Source organism: Anguilla anguilla, chromosome 8 (genome assembly GCF_013347855.1).
Source record: "Anguilla anguilla isolate fAngAng1 chromosome 8, fAngAng1.pri, whole genome shotgun sequence".
In the NCBI taxonomy this organism is placed as follows: Eukaryota; Metazoa; Chordata; class Actinopteri; order Anguilliformes; family Anguillidae; genus Anguilla; species Anguilla anguilla.
The window spans coordinates 55413250-55428227 of record NC_049208.1 but is presented as its reverse complement, the minus strand read 5'-3'; the positions used below and the strand labels follow the sequence as shown (position 1 = coordinate 55428227).

General features: G+C 46.4%; 1 protein-coding gene, 1 long non-coding RNA gene and 2 other non-coding genes across 6 annotated transcripts; all 4 read right to left on the bottom strand.

Moving 5' to 3' along the window:
• Window positions 1-454: 454 nt before the first annotated feature.
• c8h6orf47 (chromosome 8 C6orf47 homolog) lies at window positions 455-8644 on the bottom strand. Its single transcript, XM_035429083.1, has 2 exons — window positions 5878-8644; window positions 455-3190 (listed from the first exon to the last, which is right to left on the bottom strand). The coding sequence occupies exon 1, from the start codon at window positions 6805-6807 to the stop codon at window positions 5896-5898; it is 912 nt and encodes a 303-aa protein (XP_035284974.1). The 5' UTR covers window positions 6808-8644; the 3' UTR covers window positions 455-3190; window positions 5878-5895.
• Window positions 8645-11155: 2511 nt separating this feature from the next.
• LOC118233402 lies at window positions 11156-14346 on the bottom strand. 3 transcript variants are annotated; one of them, XR_004766522.1, is made up of 8 exons: window positions 14306-14346; window positions 14061-14142; window positions 13460-13524; window positions 12909-12964; window positions 12585-12690; window positions 12042-12157; window positions 11683-11746; window positions 11156-11228 (listed from the first exon to the last, which is right to left on the bottom strand). It is a non-coding gene; the product is annotated as an uncharacterized LOC118233402 (long non-coding RNA). The 3 variants fall into 3 exon arrangements; XR_004766523.1 differs by lacking the exon at window positions 14306-14346 and adding an exon at window positions 14277-14302; XR_004766521.1 differs by lacking the exon at window positions 14306-14346 and having other exon boundaries at window positions 14061-14159.
• On the bottom strand, window positions 11839-11907 carry LOC118234783. Its single transcript, XR_004766726.1, has one exon. It is a non-coding gene; the product is annotated as a small nucleolar RNA SNORD52 (small nucleolar RNA).
• On the bottom strand, window positions 13041-13109 carry LOC118234784. The gene has a single exon (XR_004766727.1). It is a non-coding gene; the product is annotated as a small nucleolar RNA SNORD52 (small nucleolar RNA).
• Window positions 14347-14978: the final 632 nt, after the last annotated feature.

Genomic DNA, 14978 nt, shown 5'->3' with positions numbered 1-14978 from the left:
CTGGCGCTAATCTGACAGGTCCAGGTGATGCGGGTCCAGGTGATGCAGGTTAAGGATGATACGGGTCCAGGTGATGCAGGTTAAGGATGATGCAGGTTAAGGATGATGCGGATCCAGGTGATGCAGGTTAAGGATGATGCGGGTCCAGGTGATGCAGGTTAAGGATGATGCGGGTCCAGATGATGCAGGTTAAGGATGATGCGGGTCCAGGTGATGCAGGATAAGGATGATGCGGGTGGGAAGCGCGTGATACGCAGCGACCGCAGCGCTCACTTTATCACCCTTTTCGGACGGAAGCGGACAGAATTTGAAAACGCGATTAACGCCTGCAGAGCACAGGCCCCCGACGGCAGATTTCTACTGACACGCGCGGCAAATGACCATCTTAAATAGACCAGGTGTACACACATGCGCGCGTACGTGCACACACACAAAAACCACAAAAAGCCGCAAACAGAAAAAAACAGAACAACTTTATTTTCAAGGAGAAAATTCTATTTGGGGCTCAGTGTCCACTGGTGGATAACGGTGGGTAACAGGTAGAGTCCTCCCCCGCTGTGTGAAGGGGGCTCAGGATTACACTGAACACACGTGGCAAAAAAAACACAGAAGAACACAACCGTAACCGCTCCGTTCCTCTCCAACACCCGGCTCTTTGCGTGGCAGCAGCACCAGCAAATCTTCCTCTAATGCGGGGAAAAGGAAAATACGGCTGCAAACAAACCGCTGGAACTTAACAACTCAATATGGCTCACAAATAATAATAATACCATAAACATACCATTTTGATTTGTATTACCAAAAACGGTCCCTTTGACATCAGTCAAACTAAAGCAGACTCCACATTGCATCAGTAAATACAGGAAAGTGCACTCTCACTCAGTTCCCTCACTGTGGTCACACAGGGATATTTTATTAACAAAAAAAGAAGTATTCAGAAAATGAGTGTTTCAGTTTCAATTCACGCCCCAAAATATTATCACATTAACAGGAGTGAAATCCTAAACCCCTGAACACATCTACTGGAGACAGAACTGCAGAAACCAGCAAACTAAAAGCAGCCGCTTTTAAACTTTACAGCTCTAACGTAGCGTCATCCTAACTCGCCATGAACACCTGCACATCCGCGTGCAAAACGCTTGGCGTTTAAAAGCCGGATAGGGCCGCCTGATTGGCTTATGCCAGCTGATGGAGAAGTACCTTTACAGCAGGAACCATGTGTGGCAGGAAATTAAGAAATGTTTTTTTTTTTTTTTTTTTTTTGTTTGAAGCGGAAAAAAGTAGCCACCAAAACAACGCTATTTCCACTGTTCATGGTCTATGGCACACTATATGAAATCATACAGGGCTTAAGTACAAAAGACACAGGATAAATATATACGCATACATATTTGGAGTTAGCATTAAACATGCAGAGTAAACGGGTGTGCTAGCACGTGGAAATACAAAACACTAGCAAAGATGAGGACAGGAAAATAATGCAGAAATTACTATGGATGCCAAGAGGGGGATAAAAGAGGGGCATTAGGTGAGCCACGGGGCTAATAGGACAGAAGTCAGGGCAGATTTTATATTACATATAAAGTGTGTAGCCAGAGGTAATCAAAGTAAAACTCTCCTCAAACACAGTGGAGTTATCATGCAGTGGAATATCGACAAGGCTTCTGCACACAAAATAAAACCATTAAAACTGAAAGTGGAAAATACTCGCACAAAACAGTGAAATAAACATCTCCAAAGTCCCCTCTGCTTCCTTACCAAGCCTCAGCTTTGCCTGGTGTTCAAGTCATTTTGCCCTGAAACCCTTTCAATGGTTAAAAAAAAAACAAAAAAAACAGCCACCTCACCCTTTAATTTGAAAGGGAGCCTGAACGAATTCACAGCACTGTTGCCATGGTTACATTGAAAATGAACTACATCACTGGTTCTGTCCCTCCAAGTTCTCCAGGTAGCTTCACTTTCCAGAGACGCTGATGGGAAATGAGGTTCACAAATGGTGTGCTGAACTCTAACACCTCCCACTCTGAACTCCATTCTCTTTCACAGTTCGCTGTATGTACTGAACACACAGATTCTTAGTCGTATAATCTGTTACAGGGAATAGATTATAATCTTTATAATCTGTATAATCTTGCTGGATGAAACACACTTCTTTCACCATGGATCTTGTGAGGACTGGATCACCTTAGAGTAGAGGTCTCAAACTTTGGTCCCGGAGGTGCGGCAGGGGAAATGCCTAAATCCAGCAGGCACTGCCCCCCGCCCCCCCCCACTCCCCTCCCCTCCCCTCATCCAGAACCTAGCTGATGGGGCTGGAGTTGGAGATTCCTGCCCTGAACTGTAACCAAGTTAGGGTTCAGTCATTTCAACGCTCTGTTCTGAACCCTAACCCCCCCCCCCCCCAAAAAAGGTCAAAGTTTCGGTGTAGTGGGCCTGAAGCTTTCAGTTCTGCACTAAAAACTGCACAATCCAGACGTATACAGCACATAAGACTTATATGGCTGTCGGGCTATTAAAAGAAAATAACTAAAGTAGTCCATTTATGATTGTTATTGTTGTTGCTATTATTAATGTTGTTGTTATTATTATTCTCAATTTTGAATCACTTCCCTTCATGGGGTAATCTTCTTGTCCAAAAACACAGTTCATAGCAAAGTTGATGGTGCAGTTTGTGCTACAGGGTGTAGCAGTTTGTGCCACAGCGTGTAGCAGTTTGTGCCGCAGCGTGTAGCAGTTTGAGCTACAGTGTGTAGCAGTTTGTGCCGCAGCGTGTAGCAGTTTGTGCCGCAGCGTGTAGCAGTTTGTGCCGCAGCGTGTAGCAGTTTGTGCTACAGGGTGTAGCAGTTTGAGCTACAGTGTGTAGCAGTTTGTGCCGCAGCGTGTAGCAGTTTGTGCCGCAGCGTGTAGCAGTTTGTGCTACAGGGTGTAGCAGTTTGTGCTACAGTGTTCATTCAGAGCGAGAGACGTGGGGTAAAAATAAGAAATGAAAGTGTTGATAATCCAGGTGAAAATGTGGCTAAAAACAGGAAAAGTCCAGGCAGCATCGTCTGGCTGTTTCCATCCCTGGTGACGCAAAGGCCAGAGTTTTCACACAGTACTGCGGCCGGACTCGGCTGCTGGGGCCGGGGGACTTTGTGCATGTTGTTCTTGAAGATGTGGCTTTGCCTGGTTTCTCTCCATCGCCTGAGGCCTGTGGACAGATTCAGAGTTTAGGTTAAAAAATCTAAAAAATAAATGTATATGAACCCGCCCTCCCCACCCCTGGGGCACAGACAGTTCTCCTCTCTGCTTTCTCCCTGTCTGAACAAACCCAAAAAAGTGTCTCCTCTCCTTTTAGTAAAAATAAAATGATTTAAGAGTCCCTGACAAACCACAACCCCCCACCCCCACCCCAAACAGTCTCTACAGACCTTTTTCCTGCACTCCCTTTCGGGTCAGGCATGCCAAAGCAGTCCTAAAACAGGACCCCCCCTCTCCAGGGCCTCTGCCCTTTCAGATGCAGTCTCTGGTAAAGGCCAATCTCACACCCTCCCAGGAGAACATTCGCCGTTTCCCCAGTCCCTCGCTCGCCCACTCACTCCCTTTCCTCTCTCCGATCCCAGGGTGAAGAGCTGAGCTGAGCTGAGCTGAGCTTCTCTTTCATACTTCATTGCATGACGCTTTACGGGCAAAAACTCCCCGTTTTCAACTCACTAAAGTGTGACACAACTCTTTCTCTTCAGCGTTGTGCTCCCCAAGAAATTCAGCAGTGGTGATTGGACAGCCAGATGTAACACTGAAATGTGTTGCTATGGATACTTTTTTTCATAATATAGTTGAAATGCCACTGAATAATACCCCTGCTGCTTAATTAGAACGTGTGATTAGTTTAGTTTTTCCCCCGTTTGATTTATGTGACTGATGGACCTCCTTTTTTTCCTGTTCAAGTCATCTTTAATAACAAAAGTACACTACATGGCTAAAAGTATGTGGACACCTGACATCCAACATCTCATTCAAAATTATGGGCATTAATATGGAGTTAGTCCACCCTTTGCTGCTATAACAACCTCCACTCTTCTGGGAAGCCTTTATACTGGGTGTTGGAGCATTGCTGCAGGGATTTGCTTCCATTCAGCCACAAGAGCCTTAGTGAGGCCTGGCTCACAGTTGGCTTTGCAATTGGTCCCAGAGGTGTAGGACGGGGTTGAGGTCAGGGCTCTGTGCAGGCCAGTCAAGTTCTTTCACACCGTTCTCCACAAAACCAATTCTATATGAACCTTGCTGTGTGCCCGGGGGCACTGTCATGCTGAAACAAGAAAGTGCCTTCCCAAAACTGTTGCTACAAATTTGGAAGCACAGAATCGTCTAGAATGTAATTGCATTATGGTCTGCCCTCACCGGAACTACAGGGCCTAATCCAAACTATGAAAAACAGCCCCAGGCCAGGGGTGTCCACATATTTTTGGTCATAGAGTGTAGATCTATAATTTCTTCCTCCTCCATTTCTCAATAAGTTCGCCATGTTTTCACTGATGCAAACGTCAGCAGTTTGGTATCTCGTTGCTATAGGGACAACAGGCCTTCCCCAAAGTATAAATGCCAAACGTCATGTGACACCCGCCCGAAGCTTATCGAACGTGTTGTGCGATGAAGCACAACTCCGGCTTTAGGAGGGGAGGCGTTTACCTGCGTACAGGATGTCAGCTCAACCGGCAGGTCTGGCTCACTGCTGTTTCCTGGGGGCAGATGTTGGGTTCCTGTAAACCCTCAAATTCTGCATCCTAAAACCAGGGATTCTGCCCGAGTGTTCTTGTTTTCAAAACACAGCGGTTTACAGCGAGATAGGCCGGTTCACATTGTGCACCAATCAACAATGACCCTGAATGCTCACATATTTGTAAGAATAGCTAGATGCAAATGTTGAGGGAATCACCAAACGGTGGGCAAATGACCCTCTTCTGCATGGTCGGCACTGTCTAATGGCGAAAAGAAGAACGTTGGGTAGAGCTCGCTCTGACACTAGAATAAGGGGAGGGTTGTGAAAATGGTTTGAAAATCATTGCAAATCATTGTGACCTTTAAAAAAAAAAACGTTGGTTACTGTTGCTTCAATCTGCAGGAAATGGAAATGAAGCACTTTCCAGGACTAGCCAGTGTAACCAGTGAAAAAAGGGGGTTTTGGTTCGGGGGGGGGGGGGGGGGGGTGAAAAACCCCTCTCAAGGCACCGTTTACTCTGCACTCTTGGACGTGTGAATCTTCGCACCAGGACACAAAGTCACAGTGTGCTCAAAAAGCGCTTCCTTCAGCAGCTGAACGGGCTATGCCAGGCAGCCCTGGTCCTGGAGGGGAGTAGGACTGCCGGGTTTATCCGATCGGTGAAGTGCAGCGTAACGGTGAGAGCCAGCCAATCCCGCGCCTCTCCAGGAGCAGGGCTGCGGGCGCCGCGGTTACGGCAAGAGGAAACAGCGGTGCCCGAGCGAGCCGCAGTCATGGGGGCAGCGACCCAGCAGAGGAGACCAAGGGATAATAAAACAGAGCACTGAGCACACGCCACGAGCCACAGATCCGCCCGAGTCCAAGCGGGGATTCGAACCCGAGCCTCTCGCTCGTCCACAGATTCCGCGGGCGAACCCACCACCAGTCCGCTGAAGGGCGGAACCGCCCGTAGAACAAGGGTGGAGGGTCGCGTCGCCAGAGAGGGTCGTCACGGTAACCTGCTACGAGACCGCTTTACCGCACGTTTTTCTGTGCTTCGCTAGCGAACTAGCGGACCCACACCCCCGCTACACACACTAGATAGACAAACGCTGTAATTATGCTCTGGTTATTCTTAAGCATAAAGCGGTATGTTGCAGCTGTTTATTCCACACGGGGGGGTCGAAGGGGAAACTCACCGCCACGTCCTCCCCCCTTCAGGCCGCGCTCTGTCCTTTCCTGCCCTCAGCCGCGGCGTCCACAGGCTCCGCCTCCCCCTCCTCTCTCCTGTCCCTCTCGTCGTCTTCCTCCCCGTCCAGCTCTTCCCCTCCCCTCTCCTCCTCCTCCTCCCCCTCCCCCAGAATGACGCTCTGGCGGACGCTGACGGAGATGACCAGGGCCTGGACGATGCCGTAGACCAAGGCGAACTGCGGGAGGTACTCCTGGATCACCCACAGGATGCCCGCCATGCCCGTGGTGGACACCAGGAACAGCACCATCCCGTGGACCCAGAGCTTGAGCGCCCCCTGCAGGCCGGCCACCTCCAGCACGGCCCGGACCGGCGGGGCCACCGCCCACAGGAAGCCCACTACCAGCAGGTCGAAGAGGTGGCGGAGGAAGTTGAAGCAGATCTCGTAGTGCTCCGGGAGGACCTCGCCCTTCCAGGACCCCGCGAAAAGGCGGAATGGGGAGGCCAGGTGGGGGTGCGACGAGGGCGGGGTGGGGGACGGTGGAGGGGTCCCGTAATCCGACTCTGCCCCGTCTCTGTCGGTATCCCAACCGCCCTGGGTCCACTGTCTCGCCCGCGGCCAAAAAAATAACGTTGAAGGCAGTACTCGGCTCCACCACCTGGGGGCGCTCTCCGTGGCTTCCTCCCCCACCATCATGGCAGCTCCCAGGTCTTCGACCTCCATGTTCTCGATGCTCTCCTCCGTCTCCCAGTACTGCATGTCCGTTTCCATGGGGTCGCTCTGCTTCTTCCAACCCCACCAAACCCAAGCCGGCACACCTGGCCAACCCCAACTGCCTTTCGCGGGTTCTTCCTCCTCTGGCGCGTGCTTTCCGCCCCAGGGCCGGTAGGAGAGGGCTGGGCGCACCCACCCCCAAACTCGACTCGCTACAGCGGTCATGATTATTCAGTCTCTCAAAAGGAGGGGTTTTTGGGGGGGAGATTTTATGGCGTATTTCCTGGACTAGACAGTTGGAGAAACTTGGTAACAAAAACGCTTATTCCAAATACCTCTGACTTGTCTGTTACAAAAAGTTTAAAAACCCAGAAGTAAACATCAACTTGGAAAGGTCATTTTAAGATAGCCTACTTATTTTGGTCATTTAAGAGGGCGGTTTATACAGCTGAATTATCTATTTGAGCCTATCGCAACACCATTCGCCTACTTATGTTAACTGATTCGTTTCGTAAAATATTAAAACTAGGGTAACTTCGCTTTCAGTTTATTGGAATCGCTAGCACTGACGACATGACCGTGTCATTCGGGTAAATGACACATCGACCAGGTGTGTTGCCTTAATGAAACTGTCCCTTGTTACCTGCCCAAACACTACACAATAGCGTGACAACGCCCAGGAATTTCACTTATTTATTTTTCCTTGAGCGCCGAGGCTTAATTTTCTGAGTGTAGGATGGTACTCCCTTGCAGGTGAAATACGCAGCTGACTAGCCGTATAAATTATGTAACGTTTGCACACGCGTAAGAGTCACTAAACATGAACCAACATGCAAAATTGTGAGCAGAGTACATGAGCAGCCTTTAAAAAATGATTTACTTGTGCTAACGTAGCTAGCTAAATGTTAACCGAGGGTGCATTTTAAACCAATCACCACCAAAATACCCAACTGGCTACACGAACAATAATGTCATGTCCCTCTCCTTTTTCCACGGTTTGATTGACCGAGCTTCGCCGCGGCGCCGCTCAGTTCGCCTTTGTTTATTCCCAAAACACAAGGACGTTATTACCGACGCTAAAGCCACCTAGCTAGCTACACTGAGGAAAAAACGTGAAGCCAACCTGCGGGATTGCCTATTTTTATTCACTTTCCTTCGCAAATCGTAGTCAAATTAGCTAGACAGTTGATGCCAGCCAGCAGATTTCTGTGCTATATCGAACTGGATGATTAAAAAAAAGGTAAAAGCAATTGGTTGACAATCAGCTAGAAATTTATTATTTTGGTTCCAGTTACGGCTGCTAGCCGATTGTTCCCATCACAGAGGCGTATCTTGCCTAAAACTATTTTTATTTGATGAGGTTTATAAAAAATATTGTTTTAAAAAAAACCAACAAGGAATAAACGCGTTTGTTTCATGGGTAAACTGCTGCTTGCGGTCGAATGTGCCCGAGTGTGACCCTTTTAAAAAACAGAAATAAGAGTTTTGGTGGTTCGAAATCAGACTTACATTGCTGTCATCGTTAGGGGGTCCTGTTTTTTGTGGCGTGAATCGCACAGAAACTTTATGGCCAACGGACGTTAGCCAGATAGTTTAATGTCCAGTTAGCCACCAGGCGAGGTGATGACCATGAGATCTTTAGAGAAGTCTTTCGTAATGACGTTAACGGACGCCAGATATCTGATGGTCAACCGGCGAGCTTTGATTATTCCCCCGAGTGCATCCGATTGTCTTTGTTGAAAATCCACTCCGCACCCTCGTCTTCTCCGAGTTGCCTTGTCTGCGTTGCTGGCGTGCTTTCCAGCTAGCTACACGGCTTTGCGCAAACTACGCGGGCCTAGTCTCCGTTTCCCCGCTGAGCTTCTCCGGAGATGGACGCGGCTAGCTAAGTCATTTTCTTCCCCATTAACGCAGAGCTTCATCCACTTCGTTCCAAAGTCACAACTACAAGAATGCAGCTTTGAGGACCCAGCGGGCTCCGTGAAACACAGGCAACACCTGGCAGCCGGAAACAGCTGCATACGCAAACCGCTTCCCAAACTACGGAACAGGGGAAGGGACATATTAGGAGCGTGTCTGGATTTAGGTGGACGGATTGTGTTATTCAATAAATTTAAATAATACATGTTTCTTTTGTTGCCTTTATCAAAATGCAAGGGACACGGTCACGCATTTGAAAGGAAAGTAAGCCCCAGCACAGATTTCAATTAACGTTTTCCTTTAAATGTTCCTTTGTTCTCTCACAATACTTGTAGGCTACTATTTCAATAGCAAAATAAAAAAAGGCTATTTCAACGACATTTTTGGTAGGACTGGGTGTCCACAATACAGCAATACAGTGGATTTCACATGTGGATCGCTTATTTTTTATGCTTTTTAAAAATAGTTCTGGTTCTCCCACAAATTTAGAGGACTTTAGAGTTCCACCACTAGAGTACTGTGGGACAAACTCCTCATCTGTTACAGAAATATCTCTTACAGAAATATTAAACGGGTGATTTGGCGATGTAATCATTTGGAAAACAATGTGGTTCTTTGTGAAATCCTATAATTCCAGGGATGCACTTTTATGGCAATTTAGTCAAATGCAAAATACTATTATTATTATTATTATTATTATTATTATTAATAATAAAACCTGCCCCCTTCCCCCCCTCCCAAGCTGGGTTGATTATATTTTTCCATTAATTGCTTTGTAGCTGAGCTGTATTTAAGACTTGAGTTCCCTTTGGGGTCAAAAATACAGGGAAATTTAGGTAGTCCATTCAGGTCATTGCTGGTTCTTGTACGTATGCTTACTTTGGCAAGGAGCGAGAGTACCTCCTTGTGTTTGTGCCATGTCAGGTCTTGTGTGTCCCACCATCCCCCCACTCCTGTGATCTAGTCAGACACCTGTGTATGCCTACAGTTTACTCTCTCCCCTACAAGGACAGCTGTATTCAGTGTAATTAACCAATCACCTGGTGCCTTGTTTGGACCTGTAACCAAACCGGCCTTTGCTACTTAAATGGAAAAACTGGAAGAGCTAAGAAAAAACCCCCTTCTATGCATCAGTCCTGGATCCTGTCAGTCACCTTTGTCTCGGTGCTTAGCACTTTGTTCTCAATGCTTTTAAACACAGGCTTAAAACCTACGTTTTCAGCCTGGCTTTTAACTGGGGTGTTATTTTCTTTTCATTTTTAGGCTTTTATCTATTTGAGCATACTTGGTATCATTTTATTTGATTTAAGTTCTATTTGACTCTACCCTGATTCATTCTCTCTATTGTTTCGAGCATTTATTCTGTGCATCAGTCGCTCTTAAATCTCTCGTGATTGATCACTCCAGTTTTGACTCTGCCTGTTCATACTTTCTATTTTGTTCCGTTGCATTTTGTTTTTATTATTTTATTAGGGGAAGCACTGGATTACATTTGATTGTATGAACAGTGCTCTCTTAATAGTTTGACTGAGACTGACAGACTGACTATTCCCCACTGTGACTCAGAAGACAGCAGATAGAGCATCATAGTCACAGAACCAAACCACACAACTGATTGGGCAGTTACACCATTAGCTAGAGGCCCTCAGCCCAATCTGCAGCCTGCTTGCTGCTCCAGCGTCAGGGCTGAACATTAACACATTCCCTTCCTTTGGCCTCTTCCCTAGTTTCAGCCATTTAGTCACAAATTCTGTGACACAAGTGAGTTAAAACAGGTGCTCTGCAAAGGAGAATATAGACGAGGAACAAACCAAGAGAGAGCTGAACGGCCCCTGAACCAGCACACTTACCCAATAGAGTATAGTCAAGTACACTATAGAGTACTTATTTATATACATTTATATATCCAGGAGCAACCTTTCCAGGAATAAACCATGTTGATCCGATAAATGTGTGCAGCTTCGCTTTAAAAATGAGCAGCTTCAGATGTTTTCCTTTGACATGCAAGCATGGCCAAGCAAGGGTGGAACATTTACACTTCCACAGCATGGATGTTTTTGCATACATCCAGTCATGTCTGAAATAGTACACAGTATGCCTAGTAGACAGTACATACTGGGGCAGTTAAGTGGCCGATTCAGATGCAACCCAGGATTGTAACAAACTTAGGCCATGTCCACAGTGTGTATATTTTACAATGCAATCTGCAGGGTTACCAAAAACATCCTCTACAATTTTCTGATCTTCCAACCACACTCTGGAAGAGTCATAAGACTTTCCACCCTTGTGCGGTTATTGAAGGAACACATTCAAAGCTGTGCGTTATTAATGCGATAAAAATGGTTGTATTCTGCCAAATATGCACCCAAATATACCCAGTGAATCCCTGAAAATACAGTATACCATCCTGGGACTAAGTACACTACAATCATAAAATTGTGCATACTTAATTCTCATCCAGTGAACTCAAAAAGCCTACTCGATAGACAAGTGTGCAGATCTGGACACAGCCAAACAGTCGGGCTGTCATTCATGCACTGAAACAGCAGCTTTAATGGTCCTACTTGACTCCAGACCCCGCAGGATGCAGTGTCTGCAGCCGCTTGCTCCAACCATGCACTACACCACATTTCAATCAAGGACCCAACAGAAGTAAAGTTTTAAAATCTGATTTTTATTGCTTTTTAAAAGTAAGTTCAGGTCTCCCAGCTCACGTCTCTGCTCTCCTGTAAAGTGGATAAAAATTGCTTTTAGAATCTCATGCAGAAGTCACATTAAACAATGTCAGCTGTATCAACTGAACACAGCACACCTCAGGGGCCTGCTTCACAGCAGGGTAACGGAACCTGCTGCATAAAAGCACCGAGTAAAACCTGGAGCAGCGTTTTACTGCAGTCCACGTTCCAGATTTAGGAGGGCTCTGGGTTTAACTCGGCACAGTGGTCCAGTTAACACAGCGGCCCAGCTTGTGAAACACAGATCTGGATTAGAGTTAGCTGGATAACTGTAGAGTAAAACCCGGAACCCTCTCTAATATGGAACGGGGACTGCAGTAAAGAGCCACTCCGGGCTTTACTCCGGGCCGCTGTCCCGCAGACTCGTTACTCCAGCTCCGCGATGCAGGCCCCAGGCCTCCCACGAGCCGCACTAACGCTCACGAGCTCCGCATGGTTGGCTTACCGTGCGCGGCCAGAGGACGATGGAAGCAGGAGCTCCAATCCTGGGTTCCAGGGGACGAGCGAGTCTGTAGAGGAGAGGAGTGAAGGGGGAAATAAAGATCATTGGTACAGAGGTGCATCTCCCAACATATTCATCACAGAAAGCCCAACCCGTGTGTGGTCAGTGCACTGTGAAAAGAGCTTCATGTTAAAATCAGAGACTCTAGTCTATGAAATCATCATTCCACACACAGGGCAATGTGCACCGTTCTCTCAGGTCAGCCACCCAAACGCTGAACTTCCCACATTTACTCTGTTGAAACGCCATGAGAACATAGAAAGTTAGGTTTGTGAGGTTTGCCCAGTTTTGTCCATCCATACCCTATAGGGATCAGGTGAAGGATGGTCACCAAATCACTCCAGACCGACTCCAACGTGCTTCCACATCTTTCAACCAGGCCAAGGCATCTCGTCAGGGGAGCCTCTCCACTGGCATCCTGAGGGGGATCCAGACAGGTCAAAGGTCACCCATTGTCAAAGTTTGGACATGCTTAAAGACCCAATGACAACTTGCAAATTATGAACTAGTCTTAGTTTCCAACTGTCATAAAAGCTAAAATACAGGAATCTGCCAGCGTAAAGGAACACCAGCACCCAGCAGAGAAAACCTGTACTAGTTTTTACCCACAAAACAAATGGAGTATCTCAGTGCGCTGCGAGTAGATCCTCACTTTAGCTCAGTAGAACCGAAATTGAATCATCATCGACACTCCCATTTAAAAAAAAATGTAACAGATTCAGCACATCAGAGCTTCACGTGGAGTCCAATGTCATTTCGTAAGACTGTAGTAGCCCAGGATGGGTGGAGCTATGATGAGCCACAAATCACTGGCTTGTTTGGACAAATCAAAAGATTCCACTCACTCGGTTCAAATCAGCAACACACTGACAGGAGGCAGCTTCATGCTTTTTTGGTTTTGGGTAGACTCATCCTTCCATCAAAACAGAGCTTCCTGGACTTCTCCACATTCTAAAAAAAAAAAAAAAAAAAAAAAAAGTACAAAGACAAAAACAAAAATTAGAGCCACATGTACCTAGAGAAACGGGAACAGGGGACAAACGACCCCGTGTTCAGTGCACTGTGAAAGAGCATCACTTTACAATCAGCGACTCTAGTCTATCGATTCATCATAACACAGGAAAGACCCAAGGGTCTTAAAATTAGGCACACAAAGCCACTTGACCTACCGAACTCGGAACGCAGTTCCCTGCAGCGGGGGTGGAATTTCCCCATTCCTGGCATCCTAAGAGTGAATGAGAGGTCATTAACATCCCCAGATATCCACAACACAAGCCCCTTGTGAGCATGCAGCATCTGTGTGTTCAGTGCACTGTGAAAAGAGCTTCATGTTATAATCAGAGACTCTAGTCTATGAAATCATCATTCCACACAGATGCTACCCTCCTAGGTCTACTGGCTCAAATCCCACCCACAATTCAGTACACAGCAAGGATATTAAGCAGGCACAAGGAGCTACTTTGTTTGCATAGGTTTTCCATTGTGTACAACCATTGGCTGCCCAAAACCACCAGCAAATGAACACGAAAATAAATTCAAATTTAGCTCAACCAATTTCCCCACGTGCAAGGAACGCATCCCTTGTTAAAAATTACTTTGAGAACAGATGAGTTTCCAACTGATCACAGTAACGTGCAGATCTTGCTTCAAATAAGGCATTTCCAATGTATTTCACAAGGCATCAAAACTGCCGAGATCCCCATTTATCGAAGCTACTTACCACCAGTTTGACTACCATCCCGGTCCAGTCTGCGGCGCTGTTCATTGTGAACAGTTTCTTGACGTCTGTAAAAGAAACGCATTCGTTTGTGGACTCAACGGGTTAAACGAGAAAGCAAATGCAGGCCAATCTTCACTCGTTCTTTTGCATGCCTTTTTAACACTGGTAGTATAGCTAGATATCTATGAGTAGTAACTACCCACCGCAACGTATGTAACACTAAGGTTAGGCATCTGGTCAGCATGGATAAGGGGCCATTTTGAATAAGCCCAATAGACACGTGCTAAAGGTTTGCTTGCTAGCCAACTTCATTGACCTGAATTTCAATTCAAGTAATGGCGCGTTAGTATTAATGTATAAGGTTAACCGTAGCCAGGTAGTTGTTCGGTAGGCACTGGGTGCAACCATTTTAGCAGCACAGACTTCCATGTTTCACACGAGGCGAGAATGCGCTCAAAATCAGATTCCAATTTGGAAATAAAAGCAGTTCGCATACACTAAACCTGGAAGCATATGCCTACTTGGGAAAAACAAGGAAATAGATAATGAATACTTTAAAAAGTCGCTCTATTTAATTTCTCCTGGAAGCGTAGACACTCACCTCCACGTCATCATGCGGACCAGCGGGACCAGAAGGAGGGAGGACGTTTCACGTTAAGCATTTATAGTTAACCACTTGGGTCCTGTAATAGGTAAGCGATTATATTGCCTGATTTTATGAAGCGTTAAAAACAACCGTTTTGGTTTAAAACTGAAATTACAATGCTTTCATTGGTGCCATTGATCAATGCATTATTAAAAAGCTATCTTTACCTACCGACGCAGGGGAATAAAACAGCAATTTACCTCAGTCAAGATTCGCGCGTCTCTCAGCGCCAGACCCTCGAGCAAGTGATTGGCTCATTCGTGGTAAATTTTTGGTAGCCATTCGCGCCCTGATTGGCCACGTTCTTCAATTCTTGGTAGCGATACGCGCCCTGATTGGCTATCTCCTTCAATACTTGGTAGCGAACGGGGATTTGATTAGATTTCACCACCAAGAATTACGAAGACTCACGGCTTCCATGGCCTGACCATTTCAGTTCCTCATAATAATACAGATAGAGCTACGCTCTGTGTCACTACGGAATTGCACTCTGGGCACGGAAATGTTCGTCCAGTTTACAGGATGTATTGTAAAAACACTAATAAGCAGTTTACACAAGAACCACGTGACCTTCTTACAACCACAGTGATTGGTATATTGTATTCTCAAAAATCACCAGAAATAAGCATTTTAAGTGCTTCATTTAAAAATTATTTTCGGGGGAGCATGCCCCTGGACCCCTCTACATTACATTGTATTACAGGCATTTGGCAGATGCTCTTATCCAGAGCGACGTACAACAAAGTGTATAACCATAACCCTCTAGCATTTATGTGTCCCCCAGGTTCAAAATCACTCCTATACCCTTGCCTACGGGAGTGTATCTATAGCCGCGTTTCCACCGCAGGAACTATACCCCGGAACTAGGAACCT

Bases quoted from the DNA above. Each gene is read 5' to 3' on its own strand.
- c8h6orf47 (XM_035429083.1), bottom strand. From the start codon at position 6,807: ATGACCGCTGTAGCGAGTCGAGTTTGGGGGTGGGTGCGCCCAGCCCTC.